Here is a 19,913-nt window from a genome sequence, read left to right as displayed (position 1 = left end):
AGAGAGAGAGAGAGAGAGAGAGAGAGAGAGAGAGAGAGAGAGAGAGAGAGAGAGAGAGAGAGAGAGAGAGAAAGCATTGGATGTAAATACTTATGACTGGAAATTTGCATCTATCTAAACAAAAAAGTTCTGACAGTTATGTGTGGTTGACTTTGTGTATGCACGCTTCTGCATGCAGAGTTAGGTGTTCAGTATGTGTGTTTGTATGAATTGCATAAGTAATGAATGGATATCCAAAGATATGCAAGCACAATAATGTGTGTGTGTGTGTGTGTGTGTGTGTGTGTGTGTGTGTGTGTGGATGCGCTGTTATGAAAATACAGTTATGAAGTAAATATGGTCATGACTGTCTGCCTCTGATTGATTTTGCTTCTACAGTGGTTTGCAGTGAATTTGGTCCATGATTCTAAATGGACGGGTGAACGGACATTTTTGGGTTCAGTGGCTCACAAAGCCATTCCTGCAACCAAAGGACACAGCTATTGTCCAGGTTATTCTTTGTCTTAAAAAAGGGAAGAAACCACAGCAATAGTTTGTGTTCATTGACATCTCTTTGTGTAATTGTGACAAAAAAAGTATAATTTCTCAAAGCAACATCTCACGATTATGTTAAATAGATCACTAACCTGAGAAGAATCAGCACTCATAGGTTTTTTACTGCACTTCCTGATTTCCCAACTGTGAGATACATCCAAAACTGAACCACAGGTCTCTCTTGGGCTCCTTGAGTACTTGAGAGTGGTCCCAGGGCGAAATATTAATTTTTCAAATGATTCTTTGGCTTTACGTTTTTCAGAAATCCTGTTAAACGCAGCATTGATCCGAGACTATTTCTCTAATAGCGAATGTAAATGAGGTTTATATAATAACTAAAACTATATGTGTGAGGAGTTTGTTAATTAGCTAATTTAATTGCTAATTCAGTAATTGATTTTTCCCTTACAAATGGATGTTTGGGATAGAGTGAGACAGACCACCCAAATCTGTGATTGAGGACAATCATGGCACACTTTTCATAGTTTCCTCCACCATGTGAATTCCAAGTTGATGATTATGTAATAAAGTAGGTGTATTAACTCTGAATTAAAGATAAGTCTACTTACTGGAAAACTGTATGGAAAACCCTTGCTTGCTGATGAAATAATCAGAATCAAACTGCAGTGTGAGTATGTTGAACGTTGAGTGGATATCTTCAGGTAAGGCTGGGCCTGACCATTCTTTCAACAGGATCCCCCCGTCTGATGGCCCAGATGGACCATCCCAAACTCTCAGAATATCGTGGCCGACCTCAGTGTCAAAGACGATGAAGTGGAGGCTGAGAAAACACAGAAATCACACAGGAGATCAGAGATCCATTACAAACGTTAACAACTGTTCTAAATTCAGCAGTTTTACCAAAATCAAGTCAACCATTAAATCAAATGAAGCAGAGCTGAGAATAGACAAATCACACTAGTACGTGCGCACACACACACACACACACACACACACACACACACACAGAGAGCAATGTCAGCAGTAGCCAAAACCTGTTGAGAAACACGATGGTGTCAGAATGACTAATGTGGTGTACTCTTCTACACGGCAGGGCTTTGACAGCGAACATTTATCTATAATTAGTTAACATATCTTTACAGTCTTGTGAGTGTTTACCTGTATAGTCCAAGTAGAGTGAACTGGCCAGGCAGCTAACCCCATCTTGGCCAGAACAAAGCAATTCTGCAGATAATTGTTAAACTGGCCTTCATGTTGTATGACAACAAAATATTGGCTGGTTTCCTTTAATGCAAAAAAAAACCTCTAGATAACAGCAGGCCATCGTGATACTCACAGTAGCTTCAGTATACATATCCAACTGCTTCATAATAACCTGATAGTTTTGCCCGTGTCAGCCTCGATAGTCCAGGTACAGTGGAGGTTGTTTTCGTACGGAGCAGGATATCCTGGAGACAGAATCCGTCCAGACACTGCTCCAGCTATGTGACCTCCACACTCCGCTAAAAAAAACGAGACAAAGGGATAATTATTACTGGGGAAAGAAACGACATATTTCCCCCCCTTTCTTTATTTAGGGCCTTTGAAATATATCCATCAAATCAGCAATACATACAAAACCACAGCAGATACAACACTACGAAACAGACTACTACACACATTTAACTGGGCAACAAAGAAGCATCATGGCATTGTGGCGAAACCTATATATTGCGGGATTGCTGCAGGGTTTTTATGAATTATAAACTCTGCATTAACTAATGTTGGCAACTTGCAGCAATTGCTCTGCCATACAATCCACTCTTTTCAACAACCAAGACATTTTAACGTTATTGGAGAAAATGAGTCACTGAATGCAGCTTTATAGGGTGACCAAATAAAGAAAAATACATCCTGTAAAGTTGGTCCAATTCACCTGCATTGTCATGGTGAATCTGAAACTTAACACAACCTGATGAAAAAGGTATGCCATCAAATTACTATTCATTCTCTGATATCGGAAAGAACTTAAAAAAGACTTAACATTTGTTCTCATGACATTATCATCACATTGCTGCTCGTTTTATCTGGGAGGCTTGTTAATCCATAGGGCACAATGCTGCCGCCAGTGTGGCCTTCACTATAGGAACTGTTGGTTTGGATTGGGCCCACTTATCCTCACTGCAGCCTTTCTTTCTTGAGAATTGATTTATGCACATTGAGTTCTGGTAGGTTTTCCACAGGTCCGTTTTTGGATTGTGTCCAGCATGTTGGAGCTGTGAAGACAACTCTTAACAATCGGAATCTTTGTATCATATTTTTTTTGGTCTTCCTTCCAATTTAATGAACATTTCAGTGAATCTCTAAAAGAGGCGGCTCCTCCACTTTCCGGTAAATTACCCTAAGGTGTGAAGGTTGAGTTAAATGAGTAGCAGGGAAAAAAAGGCCATGAATCACTGAATCAACCTTGAATTATCCCAGCTCCTGCTTTATTGTTTCAGGGTTGGTGAATAACCTTGATGGCTGTGTTCCCTTGAGGATCTCCCAATAGTGTTCAAAGTTTAGGATAAAAATGCTGTTTAATGCACAAGAGAGAGACAGCTTTGTGTGCTATTTTTGTATTGTTTTCACTGGCGAGGAACAGGGGAGATAGCAGGAAGCAGGGGAAAGGCTGGGAGCAGATTTGAAGTCATCATGGTAGTACATCGTAGCCCACTGAGTCAGTACATCGCTGCTGATTTGAAAACAGTTTGGTATAGAAAATGCTTTATATCAGTGTCTGCATTGTGTGTTTGTGTGAGTTAAGAATGCACCATTAACACAGCTATGCAATCTACAATACAACGACAACCTACTGCTGTTGCATTACCCTTGGCAGCATGCTCTCAGATACACATTAACATGTAAACGCAAACACAAAGGGGTAGTAACACAAGTACATACCTACTTATGAATGCATACACCCACTTGTAAAAAACAGTCGTTTTAGTGATAGAAAGCATAGGTGAAAAGGAAACTACTCTGCTGTATTTTATCATGAAAAGCAGGTAGAGAGGGGAAGATGCATAAAAAAAGAGTGAGTGTTATTCAGCAGTCCTGGGCCAATGACAACTGCAATTTCCCGTCACAGAAAAAGAAAGAGAGAATAAGAGGCATGCACATAATGGAGACGGTTTAGAAGCCAGGTTTACTGCATGAATAGAGAACAAAAGAACGTCAAAAGGAGTCAGAGGTAGAACCCAACACTGTTTGACTCAATGTGGGAAAGAGAGAGCGACAGAGAGAGACAGAGAGAGAGAGAGACACAGTATAGAAACAGCCTGAGGCAAAACCATCTCCTCATCTCCATGCTAGTACATGCAGGTATGGGACCGAGCCAGACAAACAGCGAAGGAGACAGTCAGAGTGGCAGAAAGACAAACGCCCCAGCAGACAGACAAAGGAGGAAGATAGAAAGGTAGCTATAGAGGCAGTTAGCCCAGGGCTCTGCCAGCAAGTATTCTCCTGGTTGCTGGCTTACCTTAAATAAGGCAGCGACAGAGCAGCTACAAATTAATGACTGACTGCAGAGGTACACACACGCACACACACACAGATACATTGAGATTTACACACATCCAGCCAAAAACGCATACTCATTCTCACTGCCATACTCGCATACATGCACTCACCGCACACACCTATGAACACACACTTTTTTTAGTTGCCATTAGCAACCACATCAGGCCATGTCCCACCTTAGAGAGCTCAGGTGTGCTGGCAGGTTAAAAAGACACAAGGCTTGACTCTGCAGTAGGGAATTACGAACAAACACGTGCCAAGTGCCTGCATCTACCCAACAAGGTAGAAACGCTTACAGGGAAAGTGCTTTAATTTTTTTAAAATGCAAAACTAAAAATATCTATGAACAAGCAGGAATTTTGGATTTTAAAAATTGTGCTAGGACCAATACAAACAATGCTTCATGCTTCACTGGTGGCTACTGAATGACAATAAGGGGTCAGAGTGGCCAGTTGTTCGTCCTGTAGCTGAAACACAGAACTACATTCACAGGTCCATAAACGAACCACGTCAAAGCACCTGAATCGTTTGGCACATTCCTTGCCAAGTACCAACTGAAGCTAAACCTGCCCTCTGGCAGCTTATTTACCTTAAAACCTAGGAAACATTCAAATATGTTCAATGTATGGCAAATGTGAAACCATTATTTTTGTCATGTCATTGTGGGAGTGTAGATTAGCAGATACATGGATGGGCGATAATTAGTTCTCATAGCCTTCCTTTGAGCTCTAGAATAATTTTCTTTTCTTTCAACAAAATATTAATATGAATTCTATACAACCTAACAATTGTTTTAATGTGTTTGCTTGCCATTCATTTCAGAAATAAGCTGTCTGCCTTATAAAGTCAATAAGAATCACAACATTTTGGTGTTATAATCAGCGGTATGTGCGATTGGAGTTTAACATTTTTACAGTTTCAATAAATTGTTCCTTTTGTTGTCCCTCTCTGTAGCTCTCTGTTGAAGACTGAGTCAGAATTATCTAATAAGTAATCCTATCACAGTTGATATGTCTGTACAATTTACTGAATTACAAAAGTTGAATTGTGAAATTATTGCCACTACTTTATCTATGCTGACAAAAAAGCATGCCGGGTAGGGGAATTCATTATTAGAACTTTAAAAGTAGGATGCAGCAATACATTTTGGGTTTAACAGAAAAGTGCATATGGGTGCACTTTTACTCCAGTTTGCGTTGTCCAGTCTTTGAATAGAGACACCCTTCTATTTCAGATGAATCGATATAGTTTTTACATCACACCATTTTCTGCCATTTGAAAAAAGTCTCTCCTGATAGAATATTCTATTTATTGTGCATACTCGGAATATAACAGAAAACGTCCTCAGCATAAAATACTGTGCACACCTTCAGGGTACAAGAAAGTAGTCTGGCTTACATTATACATTTATCACAGTTCAATTCAGACAGTCTTCCCCTATTTTGCACCGAAAGCATGCCATCCATAAAATGCACAAAAGCCTGGTGCACTATAATATCATGCCAAGTGACATCCTGCTGTCCATGCTCAGAAGGTTTTGTGTGCACAGGTTGATGGATCAACAAGGGCTTTTTCTACTCACAAAGGTGTATCAGCAGCGCTAACATATTATTATATTTCCCACAGAGCATTGACTCAGTCCCCATGCCCTCTTTTCAAAGTATTCACCTGTATTGACTTAATCACTCGTTCACTCACTCTCTCTCTCTCTCTCTCTGTTAAATCATCATGCTCTTGCTGGAGCTGAGAAACAGATACAAGTAGCTTTGACTGCTGCTTTTCTCCATGCTATATTTCTCTTTGAATTGAAAGTTAATAAGTCAGATATCGTAGTTCTGAATTATTGAAGCACGTAGAACCTACACGTGTTGTCATACTAACCAATACAGGAAGGAAGAGGTTTGTCCCAGACACGTCTGTCCCCGCTGAGACAGGTCAGGGTACTGGCGCCATAGAGACTGTATCCAGGGTTGCAGGAGTACAGGACAAAGGTGTTGGCATAGTGGCCGTCGTCTTGGATCTTATAGCCATAACTAGGGACACCTGGTTCTTCGCAGCGTACTAGGTCAAAACCTAAAGAGAGAGACACACAGAAATACAGAAACAGGTATGCACACGCATACAGATTAGGTCTTTCTGTCCATGCAGTAAGAAAACATTGCATAAATGAACAGGGTGATTCAGAGCAGTTTTAGACAAGAGGACATAAGGTCACACTATTCTTCTCTTGAATCCCACTACTTCTTGCACAAATTTCAAGTTTTGACACTCACTGTTAGTGCTGATATACGATGTGACAGCTGCAGTGAAAGCTACTGGACATTTCAACTTATTCTACCCACATGCTTGTTTCTATGATATTAAAAAACAACCTGTGTGGGCTTCTCCCGTCTCTGAAAGATATAATCATGTGTAGTGAGCAGTAACAGCAATTATATTCCTGGACTGAAAAGTTGGTTTCTATATGAAACTGTGGAAAAACATCAAATGATAATTTCACATCCCACACAACCATAAATATACTGTACACTTGAATGAGCACACTGTGTTTGGGAGATGAAGAGAAAAGTTTCTCGCCTTAAAGACAAAGATACAGCAACATCAACATATTTCTTTCATAATTAAGTCAGCCTCGTATTGACTTCTTTGATCAGAAACGTCAGAGTTGCTTTGTAATGGACAATGAACAGTGAATCGATCACTATCCTAAGCAGTTTTTTTTAACATGTTAACAAAATATTATTTCAAGATACATAGTCAGTAAAAACTTGGCAGTCTTCTTGGCAGAGGGTGTCGCTTAATCATTTGATTAAACAACAGCGATCTCCACCAATCCTCTTGACTGTTGAGTGATGTAATCATGTGAAAAACAATAAATATCATCAGTTATTTAAGGACCGAATCAAGACACAAAATCATAACTCCTTGTAACAACCTTGTTATAACATCTGTTATTAAGCCAGCAACTTTTTGAAAGTTTTGTGAGGTGTGCCTACAACTCTTTATCCCTTCCTGCATCCATTTCAGGAAAACAGTTGCACATCACCGTCACCCTTTCTTGTTAATATCTTGAACAGATGTTTGAACTTGTATTACTCTATTAAAATAGCCTCTAAAGCTGTGTATTATAGAGGCAGTTTTACTCAAGTCCTTGACCCTATTTTAAAAACTATCGCTGCTTATCTTGATCAGATGCTTCGTTCTGCTTTTTCCTGTGTAAACCTTGTATCAATCTCTCTTATCTATCCATCGGCTCATCCATTGTAACAGAACTTTACAGGTGTCACATTCTCCAGTTTAATGACTTACAGACTAACGGCTGTCTAATGGTTTCACTGACATACAGAGCATCCATCTAGTCCCCATATACTACCTCCCGTCATCCGCTTGTCCCTCCGTCCAGTCACTCTTCCACTCCAGATGTCACTTTTTCCTCTTTGTTTAATGACTTGCAGATAAATGGTCCTCTAATAGCCTCTTTGACTTACACAGCAGCTGGTCCTGCCTTCTTAACAGACTGTCTTTAAAGCCATTAAAATGCATGTGTGTGTGTGTGTGTCTGTGTGTCAAGCATTTATAAACTCAATTCTTTTTTTCTGCTTGGTAAACAACTGTTGCACTTTGGACTCCAACTTCAAGAGAAATTTCTTGGAAAACCGATTGTTGATCTTTTGTATCAGCTGTGAGAAGGGAAAGGAATAGCTTGGTAATCTGCTGACGGAGAAAGACAAGTTTTTTGTAGTACATGTCTCCTATTATGTTCTCGTATGTAGCACTTAAGAATCACTTGACTGAGGCACAGGACAGATGGAGGATATATTCATGAGTGCAATCTAACACAATCACTACCACTCTAGTTTTCAATTAAAAACATCTCCTTACAAGGACCTTCATGATGAGCTACTTAAAATCTAGGAAATTACTGTTAGTGTGCGTTCGTGTGCATGTGGAAAACTATGAGTGTGTGTCTGTGTGAGAGGGAGAGAGGGTTGCTTTCTTTCTTTTGCCACACAGCATGGCTGTACCATTAAATATAGAAAACAATCTTTATTGCTGTGCAGTTTGTAATTAGTTGATCCTAAGGTAAAGCAGCAATCTTGAAGATTTTCATTTAATGAATGAATGTCTATAGATGATGGAGGTAAAGGAATGGTGATTGAGCCCTATGTTTTTTCAGTATTATGAAATGGGTGTCTGTGGCAACCTTCTTGGAAACGATTCGGTATTAGGAGCCTTTCACATGGCCCGTTTTTTGTGCCCTCAAATCTATTGTTGTCAATGAAGATGCTCAGAAGTGAGAACGAAACCGTCACTGTGCCCAAACACTCCCAAGCTCTGTTTTTCAGGGCACGATGGTTGCGCCCGGAGATAGAAATAGTTTAACTTTTGGATCTCTGCAGCGCGCACCACATGACATGTGACAAGGAATAACCAATCACAGCCTGCAGATACCTTTTCCGTCCTCCGTAAATATTAGTCTACGGTAACTATATATAAATATATACATATGAGAAGGTAATCCTTTTAGTTCAGGACTATCCAGAGCTTTACGGTCTGTCCCACGGAATATTTTACTTGTTTCACTGTTTCCTTCCAATGACACCATAACATCCGGTTCAAAATCAAACAATCAATCAAATCAAACAGCAAAGCTGCTGTGAGAGATTTAGGGTGCTGGAAAACAATTTATCTCTGTTTTGACTTTGTTTGGTTGAGTCAGTGAGGCTTACAGCTAAATTACCGCAACTTCATCATCATCATCATCGCAGAGCGCAGGTTTTGGTTGCTTAGTACAGCGGGACCCAACCTTCCCAGCACACCTTGGATGAAAAAATTAAAGTGGCACAGCTGATGTTTACCAAGCATTTTCAGACCCAAAATGTGAACGGCCCAATAAAGTTTTTCTCCGTTGTGTATACACAAATATTTTTACTACAAACACAATTCTGAAAATTTGAAGCTCATGTATCAACGAAATACTTAGACTGCTAAACTCTAAGCACAATTCTATTGATTTCACTGAAATAGAAATTCAAAATCAACCAGACTGAAATCTTGAGGTTTGCCACTTCAAACTTTCTAAGAACAACTCACTTGTGTATGTGAGGCGAAAGCCCTGATTGGTTCCAGAGGCGTTGCTGTTGAACTCAAGCCACAGGCGATTGGACGTACTGTTGATGACAGGACCCATCATGCCATCATGTGTAAAGTTGCCAAGGAGACGGAATGAAGTGTTTTCTCCATCGTTCACCTGTCAATCCAAGCACAGGACCACAGAACATGAATGAAAACATGCATCAAAAGTGTTTGTAGAGGTTGTGGGTGCAGATCTACCAATTTAATTAACGACAATGTGACAGAACTCAGATGAACAGTGCATCGCTGACCTGGTCTGGAAAAAAGAACACCACAAAATGTGATCAGTCCTAAAACCGAAATGGCAGGGCACTGGTGTGTTGCCTGTGCCTCCCCTCTGCAACACACAGTGAGTCATTCAAATGCCAAACAACAGAAGCAAGGCAAAGAACAGAAAACCTCACTGCGCCTCAGGAAATAGATACTTTGCTTAGCTTTGCATCAGCGTGGACCTTGTGAAGCACCGCAAAGATAGAGCCAAAAATATCACATGGAAGTTGCTGAGGTCAGAAGTTAGTTGTTACGGTGCTCTATTGCAACAATTTCAGACACAAATGAAATAAAAGGTTATCAGCTGTTTACAAAGCACTGAGGTAAAAACAACAAGGCAATGCCTTGAGTGTGTGAGACTTGGTTTGAAATGCTGTCGTGCGTATTAAAAAGCTCCCAGTGGAAGTGAAGACAAGATTGATTAGATGTACAACAATATAAAAACATTGGACTGCATTAATATTGAAGGATATACGTGGCTTGTATTCCCCTTGTTGATAAGCTTGTTCTTCTTTCCATTGTAAGAATTATGAAATTCATGAGGAAGTTAACATTTTAGCCTTCTTGCTAGATTCAATCTTTCTTTTTGGTCTCCTTAGAATTTTTCTTATCTTCATCAGCAACCTGTAGCTGTACGCTCACAGAGGCAGCACAAGCAACAGACACGACAACTGGAAGTCATTTATTTCAAATGAGCACTGTGAGACAAGTGGACACTGAGAGTACAGTAATGGCTGCCAGAAAGATCTTTGCAACTTGGCAACACAAGAAAGTTGGGCAGAGTGCAACAGTGTCCAATTGAACGGTTGATGTGTACAAATCACTACAGCAGCATTTTCACTTGCCAAATATGTGCACACTACAGTATCTTCTATACCTGTGTTTTCTCCAAAACATGACTCAATACACAGCTAACAGATTTATTTTATTTATTTGAAACTCAAGTAAGCTAACATACTGTACAGCAGAAGAGGTTAGAGAAATGTATGTGGTACTGAGAAACCTTTTTCTGCTAGTGGTCAAAAATATCTGAATGCAGCTGTAATGTGGACAGTGGAGACTTCAGTAAAGAAGTGCAGTCTATTTTTTACTGCAGTGTGAAGGGAGAATTAGCACTCTGAAGTACTTCATAATGCTATCGCACAGCTGGTGTATAAATGTGAACTGTCCATGCTTATATTTTGCAGCCTGGGACATTTCCACAGATTGGTGGTGACGGGTCTGCAGGTGGCAGGAATGCAAAAAATAAAAAAGGCTAAAGTGATGTAGCCTACTGTGTATCTCGACTGCCAGTCAGAAGAGACGCCTCTTCGTGAAACCAAAGTAGCTACAGTATGTTCATAAATCTGACAAAGATAGAGAGACATGGGAAAGGAAAATGTGAGTGTAATGTGTGTTTAAAAGTAAAAAGAAAATCAGAGTGGTATTTGTAGCATTACTCCCCTAAACTTGTTTTTCCTTCCCTGTTCCTACCTCCCTGCCACCCACAAATTGTATCTGTTAGTGTCCCCCAATTTTGCAGCTTGCTGTCTGTCTGTCTCTCTCTCTTACATTCTGTTTCTCTCTTGCTTTCTCTCTATCGTTCTCTCCTCCTCTCTGTTTCAGTAAAACTCCGTATGGTTAATGAAAAGCCCTGCAGCTCATAAATCAACATGTCACCATCTGCCACCCCTCCTCTCTCTTACTTCTTACTCTCTCCCTTTCTCGCTAACCACCTTTATTTTCATTGCACAATTCCTGCACACCCTTACTTTGTTTCTGTCTCACCCTCTCGTTTTTCTTCAGGGCTGGAATACATCTGAGTAAATTTGGTCAAGCACTGTAGAGGACATTTTTAGGGGTTTTGAGCTCTGCTAGCCCTTTCTTTAACAAGTGCCAGGGCAAAACCTAGCAAGTAGCAAAACTGTAATGAGCTGGTTCATATGTTAGAGTATATTTTAGCCTAAAGCTTGCTGGAACTGTCGAACAAATGGTTTGTGTTCAGCTGCAGTAACATGCATTAGCTATAATGCTGTTAGCCTGGGGAGTGGCATGCTAATTGCTAGCCTATGTGGCACTTTGGGGCTTTCTTTCCAGTTAAATTTAGTTTCCACTATGCTTTCTGCAAATTCTTTGGAAATATTGTAATTAATAGACATGTTGTACATTATAATACATTTCCATACCATCACACAAGTTGCCGATAGTACAACTAATCTCATCACATCAAGCACCTTCTATATTTTGCATAATTACTACTTTTTAACATAATCATTTTTGACTGTACCCTATATTATTTTAAATGACGGATGTTAGAGTGAAAAATGTGTTAGTCCAAACTGCTTGATTTTGTTGGTTTTTTCTACATAATTTATCAGACCAAAGGTTAATAGCTATGATAGCAGCCTCATTTAGCTGGTATGCCCATTACACAAAGAGGGGAAAAAACTGTTGAATTTAAAAAAAATGCAGAGGCCACTTAACTATTTTTACTGCCAATGCCTACATATTACATATAACAAATGCCTTACTGGTCAAACGTGTGTTGTATAAACATCAGAGTGTTGTACATACTGTACTGCATGTACATCACCATACGGCACTGTATTGCAGCGGTTGGATTGTACAGGGAGGGGAAATGACTGCAAAGAAAAACATACTTTATCATCTAATTAAAAAAGTTATTTGTTATCAGTAATTTGAAGCCAAACTGAAGCCAATAATCTAATAATGTTGTGTGCCCTATGTTGAACATTGTTTGTCATTCTTGCAATCAGTCTTGGGGCCTCCCATGACTTTTTGATTGCTATGTTAGCATCCAGTGCATCCTCATTAACTTTTGTGATCTCGAGTCATTCTCTGAATTCTATTCCTCTCTTTCTGTTATTTTCTCATAAGGAATCAATTTATTACAGTAAATACCATGTCAAATGCCTTGTGAAGAACAATCATAATTTGAAAGAAGCTCTGCTCTCCAGTCTTGGTGTTTGCATCCCTTTGTTGAATTACAGACACAATGACACTTTTAACTGGGCGGGGGTCTGCTGTGTAAAGCAAAGCATGTTGGAAAGTAAAGAAAACCTCAGAAGGCTTTTCTTCATGCCTTTTTTAAGGCTTTGATGGAATATACTGCATAAGTAGTATTTAAGCATGTTTACTTCTGTTAACCATCTTGATGACACCTTCCTTTCCTTTAAGGGATTTGTCTTTAACACTGTATCTATCCTACTGGGAACATTTCCCCCCTTTACGATTCTGTTATACCTCTCTGAAAGTCAGGGAGAGCCCTGCTACTACAATCTACCCACAGACAGGCTCAGCCTATGCTCTAGGCCTTATACTGATAATACACTAACCACATACTGGCTTAACCATGCCCTCAGGCCTAATACCGCTTGGAGACATTGTGAGCTGAAAAAGTTTTAGACGATGTCTGTAGGACAGCATCAAGACTGTAAAACAGATCACAGAGCTGCTCCTGACGGACACTCAAGTGGGCACATGGACCCGAGAGAGGATTTATGAGGAATTATGAGACTTGGGAACATCTGTAATTCTCATTGTATTTAAAACGTACAAATGTATGCACATCCGATGATGTATACGTGTATGCACATCAAATGAATTTCCCTTTATACAGTATATATTGTGAGAAGAACCATAAGAACACATTGCATGTCAAACTTGTAGCAGTGCGTTCAAGTGCATATCACACCAATTACAACTGACATTACATGCTCAGTAAATATGGTGCTTTTTGTAACAAAACAAAAATTGATAGTTGAGGCATATGTCTAAATACAAATAATTTTTTGATGCAGTCATGGAACACAAGCTGGCATACAGGCAGTTTTACACATTGTGTGAATAATACTGTTTTGTTCCACTATTCAGGAAAGTGAAAATGATTTCAGTATATGACATAAATATTCATCAGACATGCACGTTCATAAATAAATATATGTTCTTGCCTTTTTCTCTACAATCATCAACTTCTTAAATTGAAATGACCAATACCGATATTGTGGTGTACAGATATGGAATGCCAAATAACCCGTTTTCAGTATACTTAGAACATTTTAAACAATTCACATGATTTCAAATTTTTCTCCTGACGCGTTTTCTTCTTCCTTTTCCGGGTATTGTTTTTCATGTATTTATTTGTTTTTATTAGATTGTTGTCTACTAATTGGTTTGTTTTTTTGCTTATTTTGTGTGATTCTTGTTTTATTTCTTAATGTATTTTAAAAAAATATGTAAGCTTGGTTTCTTTTTCCTTTTTTGTTATTGTTAGTTTTTCTCCTTTTGTTGTTTTGTAGGTCTGCTGTATAAGCCTGTGGCTTCTTGACCTCTCCTTTTATCTTGATTTCATGAAGTCATATGTTTGTGCAAATAAAAAATAAAGATAAAAATACATGTCTACTCTATAGCTATTTTATTTACTTAGTCTTACCACATATCACACTCAATAAAAGTGTATAAAAACCAAGGTTAACCTAAATACAACAATAATACACTCTAGTGGGTTTGTTAGAGGGTTAACAGAGGCTGAATGGATCACTTTGTGCTTCTGTTTGCCAAGTATTCATTCAGCCGTTGATGGCCACTGCAGCAGGAGCACCATCAGCACTAATCGAGAACATGGATAATAAACCCCTGCAGGGATGTTACGGCTTCTTACAACAATGTTTAACACATCAAACATCTAGGGCGCACCTTGCTAATACAATTTAGCTACATACTGGCTCAACCAAGACTCAAAGCTCCTGCTGTCGTTCAAGTTTTCACTCAAGCCTTTTTTCTGTGCACCTCATATACGTAATTATAGATTACACTTCCCTGATATCTTAATTGGACCAGGTGTGCTTGGCTTGGACAAAAGCTTGTACAAGGGAGGGGCTGAGAGGATTGCAACAAAAAAAAAACTACAATGTATAGATGAGAAATTGTTATTCAAGGCATTTCTTTGCTTTTGTGTCAAACACAGAAAAGGGAGCAATCAAAGCATGGAAACCTCCCTGAAATATGTGTTCAAATTGTTCTGGCATCATGCAGGTTGCTGAACCTCTTGATTAGTACTGTGCTTATAGGAAGCCACTTCATGGCTATTATTAATTGAAACTAGGTTGAATATTATGATATTTCTTGTTATATTACTGAATGATATCTGAAATCATGTCACCAGAGAGATTATTAGACTTCGGTACTCTGCCATTTGAAGCCAAGATGAAGAATTACTTTGTTGTTAAAATAGAAAGACGGTTGCACACATGTAATCCACTGCCTGATGAAGCACTGATGGAAATGTGTTGTACATGACAATTTTAATAACAGATCCTTGATCATATATCTTTAAGTGTGCGATCACAACAACAAACACTTTTTGTGGTTTATTTTTCTTCCCCAGCACATCATGTTACTGTGTTTATGATCATGTCAGCATCCACAACTCAATTATTGCTTTCTTTTCAGCACATTTGGTAATAAACCAAACACATAATAATCTGTTCAAACATATATGTGCTTTGCATATAGACAGCTTTTGATTATGACTGTAATCCTGTGCATGTGTCTCTGAATCTGTAAACACTGCATGTATTTATGTATTTTTTTCCACCTGATTGGGAAAAGCTTTGTCATACTTTGTGTGTGTGTGTGTGTGTGTGTGCATACCTTGAGATAGTCTCCGTCTTGCAACGAGAAGCTCTCAGCTTTCAGCCTGATTCCTTTGCCCTTTTCGGTGGTGATGCGGTAGATGCACTCGTGGTTGTTATCGTAGTTGGAGGGGAAGTTAGGAGAGAGCAGAACGCCTTCTGGTCCCAGTGAGGAAGCTCCACACTCCGCTACAGCAAGAGAGTAAAGGGGGCAGGGACAGTGTGGATCAAGATCATAGCATTTCTACCTAATTATCTTTGAGCAGCCAGAAAATCTGGGTTGTCTTATTGTACAAAAAAACAGAGGATAGGACACCCAATTCAACATGAGATTTGAGAAGAGTACATAAAGTCTAACCACAAACCTTATGCTTGATAATAATAATGATGATAGTGACAATAAGTCATACAGTATAACATAGCTGAAAAGCACTTGTCTGAAAGGACAATTAAGACAAGGATGAGGAAATGCAAAACGCAAAAGGAAAGCAATTAAACATAAACTGCAAAAGATTAAAAGGAGAGCAAAATGAAAATATTTGCATAAAAGCAGGGCAGGATAAGTTTGCTTGAAAAAGTGTTTCATATAAATTATACAGAATTATCTAGCAGGTGCAGTGCCTATCAAAGTTTAGGAATTAAAATAAGTGGTACTCTGTGCAAATAGAGTTTTGTCATATGTAAATTGAGTTAGGATAAAGGCAGGCTTTTAACTCCCACTGAGGAGGACCACCACTACTTGGAAGAGACAAAGAGCAGATTGAAGTAATGACATAGACAAGAGAGAAGCTGGTGTGGAACAATGTGGAACTCACTGAGAAGAAAACGAAGGGGAAAAATGATGCAGTTTATCAAATCTGAACAAATTTAAAACATTTTTGAAAACCGTGTTCTGCAGTTTTAGAAGCAGATTAGGGTATGAGATATGAAGTATATATTCAAGAATGTTAAAAGCAATTCTTCAGAAAATATTTTGAAAGTGAGGACAACACTATAGAGAGAGTGAGTGAGAAAATGCAGGGTAGTGAATGGGGGAGAAGAAAGGGATAAAGAGAGAGCTGGAAGAGGTGGAAAATAAGAGTAGATAGCATAGGAACCAAGACAGACATGGGCCTTTTGAAAGTATGCCGAGTAAAATTAGAAAAGGGAAAAGGGGAGTAACAAAAGACACAGTATTAACACTCTTCATATAGCAGCTAATGCTCTAATTATCTACCCAAGGACTGTCTAAATACAAAGGGAGACAACGAGAAGCTGTTAGAAAGAGAGACAGAGTGCTAAAGAGAGGGACATTTGGAAAGAAATAGAGGGAGAGATGAACCAACTGAATGTTGCCAGCTGCTATTACAGCATTTTCGGTCTTGTCTTTTTTGGGGCTTGAAAATATCCATTAGCCAACAGTCAGACTCTCATAAATTACCAGCAGCATCCAAGGAAACACTGATACTCATCAAATAACAGCAAATTACAACCTGCGAACAGACAAATCCTGGCAAATAAAGCCAACTGTCAACCAGTCAAATAATAGTAAATTACCTTTGTGTAATAAAAATACTGGTGAATTATAACCAAGAAAATGCTGAGACTTTAGGTTTATTCCTATGGTGAAAAAGATGATTTGAAAGTTCTATTTTACAAGCAGCCAGTTATTTATAACAGATGAAAACTATAAATATTGAAAGCAGAAACACTTTTGAAAGGCTAGTTTCAACACCACTACTTGCATATATAAATAAAATAATGTTGTATAAGGAAAGGTCCATGACTATACAGTGTAATGCTCACAATCTGGACACCCACATGTCTGTAATTATAGCCTGATTGCTTTGGATGCAGTGTCAATGGTTTTTCATTTTCAGTGAGACACAAGTTAGTGAGTTTGTCTTACCTATACATCTCGGTAGTATGTTGCTCCAGACTCTTCTACCTCCTCCCAGACAAGTTATCTTGCTCTCCCCCTCAAGTCGGTAGCCAGCCAAACAAGTGAAGGCCAACGAGTCGCCAACTTGAAATCTGAATCCCATCCTCCTGCTGTACGCCGGTACGCCGGGATCCTCACATGGCTCTAAGTCATATTCTATACAGCCATGAGACATAGATAATATTGTTGAGGAGTCAGAGAGGTGCGAAACGTACAGGAACTGCGTTAATAGTCAGGCTAGATTAAGAAATACAAGGTCAATAGAAAGAAATTGTGGTGTGAGACCTGAAACCAAATTGATAGCATGGTAGCTAAGAAGTCATATTTGTATGGCCTCAACGTTGCCCCTTGTGGCAGTTGGTGTGAAAAGAAAACTGTGATTCTTACCAACCGCAAAGTACAAAGTGGGTTATTTCCCATTACAGCTTTGCACAGCACAGCTCTATGACAATGATTAGAACATGAATCAGCCTAAAAATGCCTACAATTGGTGTTTACATCTATTGTATCTGTTACAGTTTGACAAAGAACCTTCAAACTACAATTAAACGTTTTGTCAACCTCAGGATTACTTTATATAGTTGTATTCTGATCTGCTAATAAGGCACATTATTCTGCCATCATTGTTTATGATATCAGTTCAGTCTCAGTCTCGATGTCTGGCTAAAAAGGCAGGTTATGTCTATTCTGTAAATAGAGTAAGAAAGCTTTTAGGTTGATTTTTTGACTGCTACAAATATGTTAACAAAAATTGGTTTCTTACCAGAAAAAGTAATATTAAATCCTTCATAACTCATCGAAAAATCTGATATGAAACGTAGCTGAGCGCTGAAGTTTCCATAGAGCCCCGCTTTGACGCTAGGGGGAAGCACTGAGCCAGTGAGTCGAGCTACTGGAACCTGGAAGTTGCTGTCCTCAGTGATGGAAAGGTAGTCATGGTTCTCCTCCAGATGGAACGTGTGGAAAACCAGATGGACTCCTAGAAATCCATGGATGAATGGACGAATGGACAGATGGTTGCATGAATGGATGGACAGATACGCAGTTAGTCACAGAAACATAAATGGCAGAACATGAACACAGACACCAAACCAGAAACACATATCCAGCAACATATTGAGTGTAAATGCAATGTGTAAATGTATGTGTGTGTTCTTACCTTTGCCATGAGACACCTCTATAGTCCAGGTGCAGTTAAGAGAATTGGGGTAAAAGTCAGGAAAGCCAGGAGACAGAATCATCCCTATTTTACCGTAGACATAACCTCCACAAAGGGCTATATAGAGAAAGTGAGAGATAGAGAAGGGGGGAAAAGAAAAGGAGAAGAAATTCATATTTACCTAAATTATAGACATATATTGAGTCCAGTTAAGAGGTTATCACATAATGTAAGATTAGTTTGCTCTTAAAGTCCTATCGTAGTTAACAAACTGTAATTTAACCACATTCAACCTTTTTATTTTATCTGCAGCCCTGCAAAATTTAAAATATTGAAAATGTAATTTTGTGAACTGAACATGTGTCAGTATGGGCTTTATGTAAAAAAAAATATTTTTCCCCAGATATGAAGATAATTATAGGAGGGAGAAATGAGAAGAGACAGCTGTAGCGTTTCTTATTAAACCTGCAATAACTTGCAGGTTTTTCAGCCATTTGGGGGCAAATGTTGTGTTCAAGTTGTGAACACGACACTGACATATCATCACCTTAGTAAACAGTTGCATATTTACACATCCAGGAGTTACAGAGCAACATTATTATTCATTTGGGGTTGTCATTCTTGCCACCTAACTGCGAGTCCAATATCCATTGTCTTTTAGCTCATTCTGGATCTCCACCAACTCTTGAGGGACATTTCTGGCTGTTTAGCTGCTAAATGGTCCATTATATTCACCAGCTAGTTGCTAACTGTGTCCTACAGTTGATGCTGAGCAGACAGTGTACAGTAGGTTTCATGTTGTTGTTTTTTTTTAACTGAAAACAGCTGCCTGTTATGAAAATGATACCATGAAAGCAGTGAGAGTGAACCAAAACAAAAGGTTGTGGTCCGGACAGTTTAAAGGTGCAAGATATGAGATTGGGAGCATTTTGATTGCCTCTCAACAGCTCTCAACATGGCCTGAGCCAGCAGCTCGTAGACACTGCCTTGGCACTGCCTTATAACCTATAACCACCTGAATTATTTTAGATGCCTGGATTAACATAGGCATCACATAACATTTTCACATAACTACTGACTATGGTGTGTCCAAGATATCATCAAATAATCACATGTGTTACGATGGAACATCATGTTATTTTCTGTGTCCCCAAAATACAGTATATAACATGAACTGAAAGGTCCTGAAGGTAAAAAAAATGCAGATTCTGAATACAGCTACAGAGAGAGAAACAAAGAGTGAAGGCCAAAGACACAGTTAATATAGAAATGAAAAGAAGACAAAGCACTCTTACAAAGAGAGAGTGGTTTGTTTAAAAAGATTGAAGAATTGGTGTACGTATGTGCTACCAGGCACCTAGCCTCCACACAGAGCCACACCACTGATATGGACAGGACAAACTCATTTGGGATCGAGCAGAATGGAAAATACTATAGTAGCGTAATGGAGAGTCAAAGAGGGCTCGCGGTGCATTACAGACTGTTGAGCTAAGATAATGTGTTGACTTTTTGTTCTCTCTCACTGTGCTTCCATCCCATTCAATTATATTCAGCTCAATTCAGTTACATTTAATTCAATTTAAGTGCTTCAAGGTGCTTGACTGACATTAAAATAAAAACGGAGTGTTTTTCTTGCCTATGAAAAAAACACATCCCAGACTTATATACTAAACTGAAAACAGAGACAATGCAATTATTTTCTTCACTCTTGTGAAGTCCCTCCTGTCTGATTCTTGAAGGTTTATATATATATATATAT

At 38.9% G+C, this 19,913-nt stretch overlaps 1 protein-coding gene across 2 annotated transcripts in view; it reads right to left on the bottom strand.

The window, feature by feature from the left end:
- The window catches only part of LOC116383219 (CUB and sushi domain-containing protein 1), a 280,770-nt gene that overhangs the window by 102,412 nt on the left and 158,445 nt on the right, over positions 1 to 19,913 (bottom strand). For both annotated transcript variants that reach the window (XM_031846879.1, XM_031846880.1), the window contains exons 20-27: positions 18,155 to 18,271; positions 17,759 to 17,974; positions 16,963 to 17,151; positions 15,094 to 15,263; positions 9,130 to 9,286; positions 5,917 to 6,108; positions 1,871 to 1,997; positions 1,104 to 1,315 (exon numbers count right to left, since the gene is read on the bottom strand). In XM_031846879.1, coding sequence (XP_031702739.1) covers positions 1,104 to 1,315; positions 1,871 to 1,997; positions 5,917 to 6,108; positions 9,130 to 9,286; positions 15,094 to 15,263; positions 16,963 to 17,151; positions 17,759 to 17,974; positions 18,155 to 18,271 — 1,380 coding nt within the window. The remainder of the gene's footprint in view (positions 1 to 1,103; positions 1,316 to 1,870; positions 1,998 to 5,916; positions 6,109 to 9,129; positions 9,287 to 15,093; positions 15,264 to 16,962; positions 17,152 to 17,758; positions 17,975 to 18,154; positions 18,272 to 19,913) is intronic.

Source organism: Anarrhichthys ocellatus, unplaced genomic scaffold, assembly GCF_004355925.1.
Source record: "Anarrhichthys ocellatus isolate YVR2014 unplaced genomic scaffold, GSC_Weel_1.0 scaffold6, whole genome shotgun sequence".
NCBI lineage: Eukaryota > Metazoa > Chordata > Actinopteri > Perciformes > Anarhichadidae > Anarrhichthys > Anarrhichthys ocellatus.
Note: the sequence above shows the minus strand (reverse complement) of the source record. Positions and strands in the feature narration are given on the sequence as shown.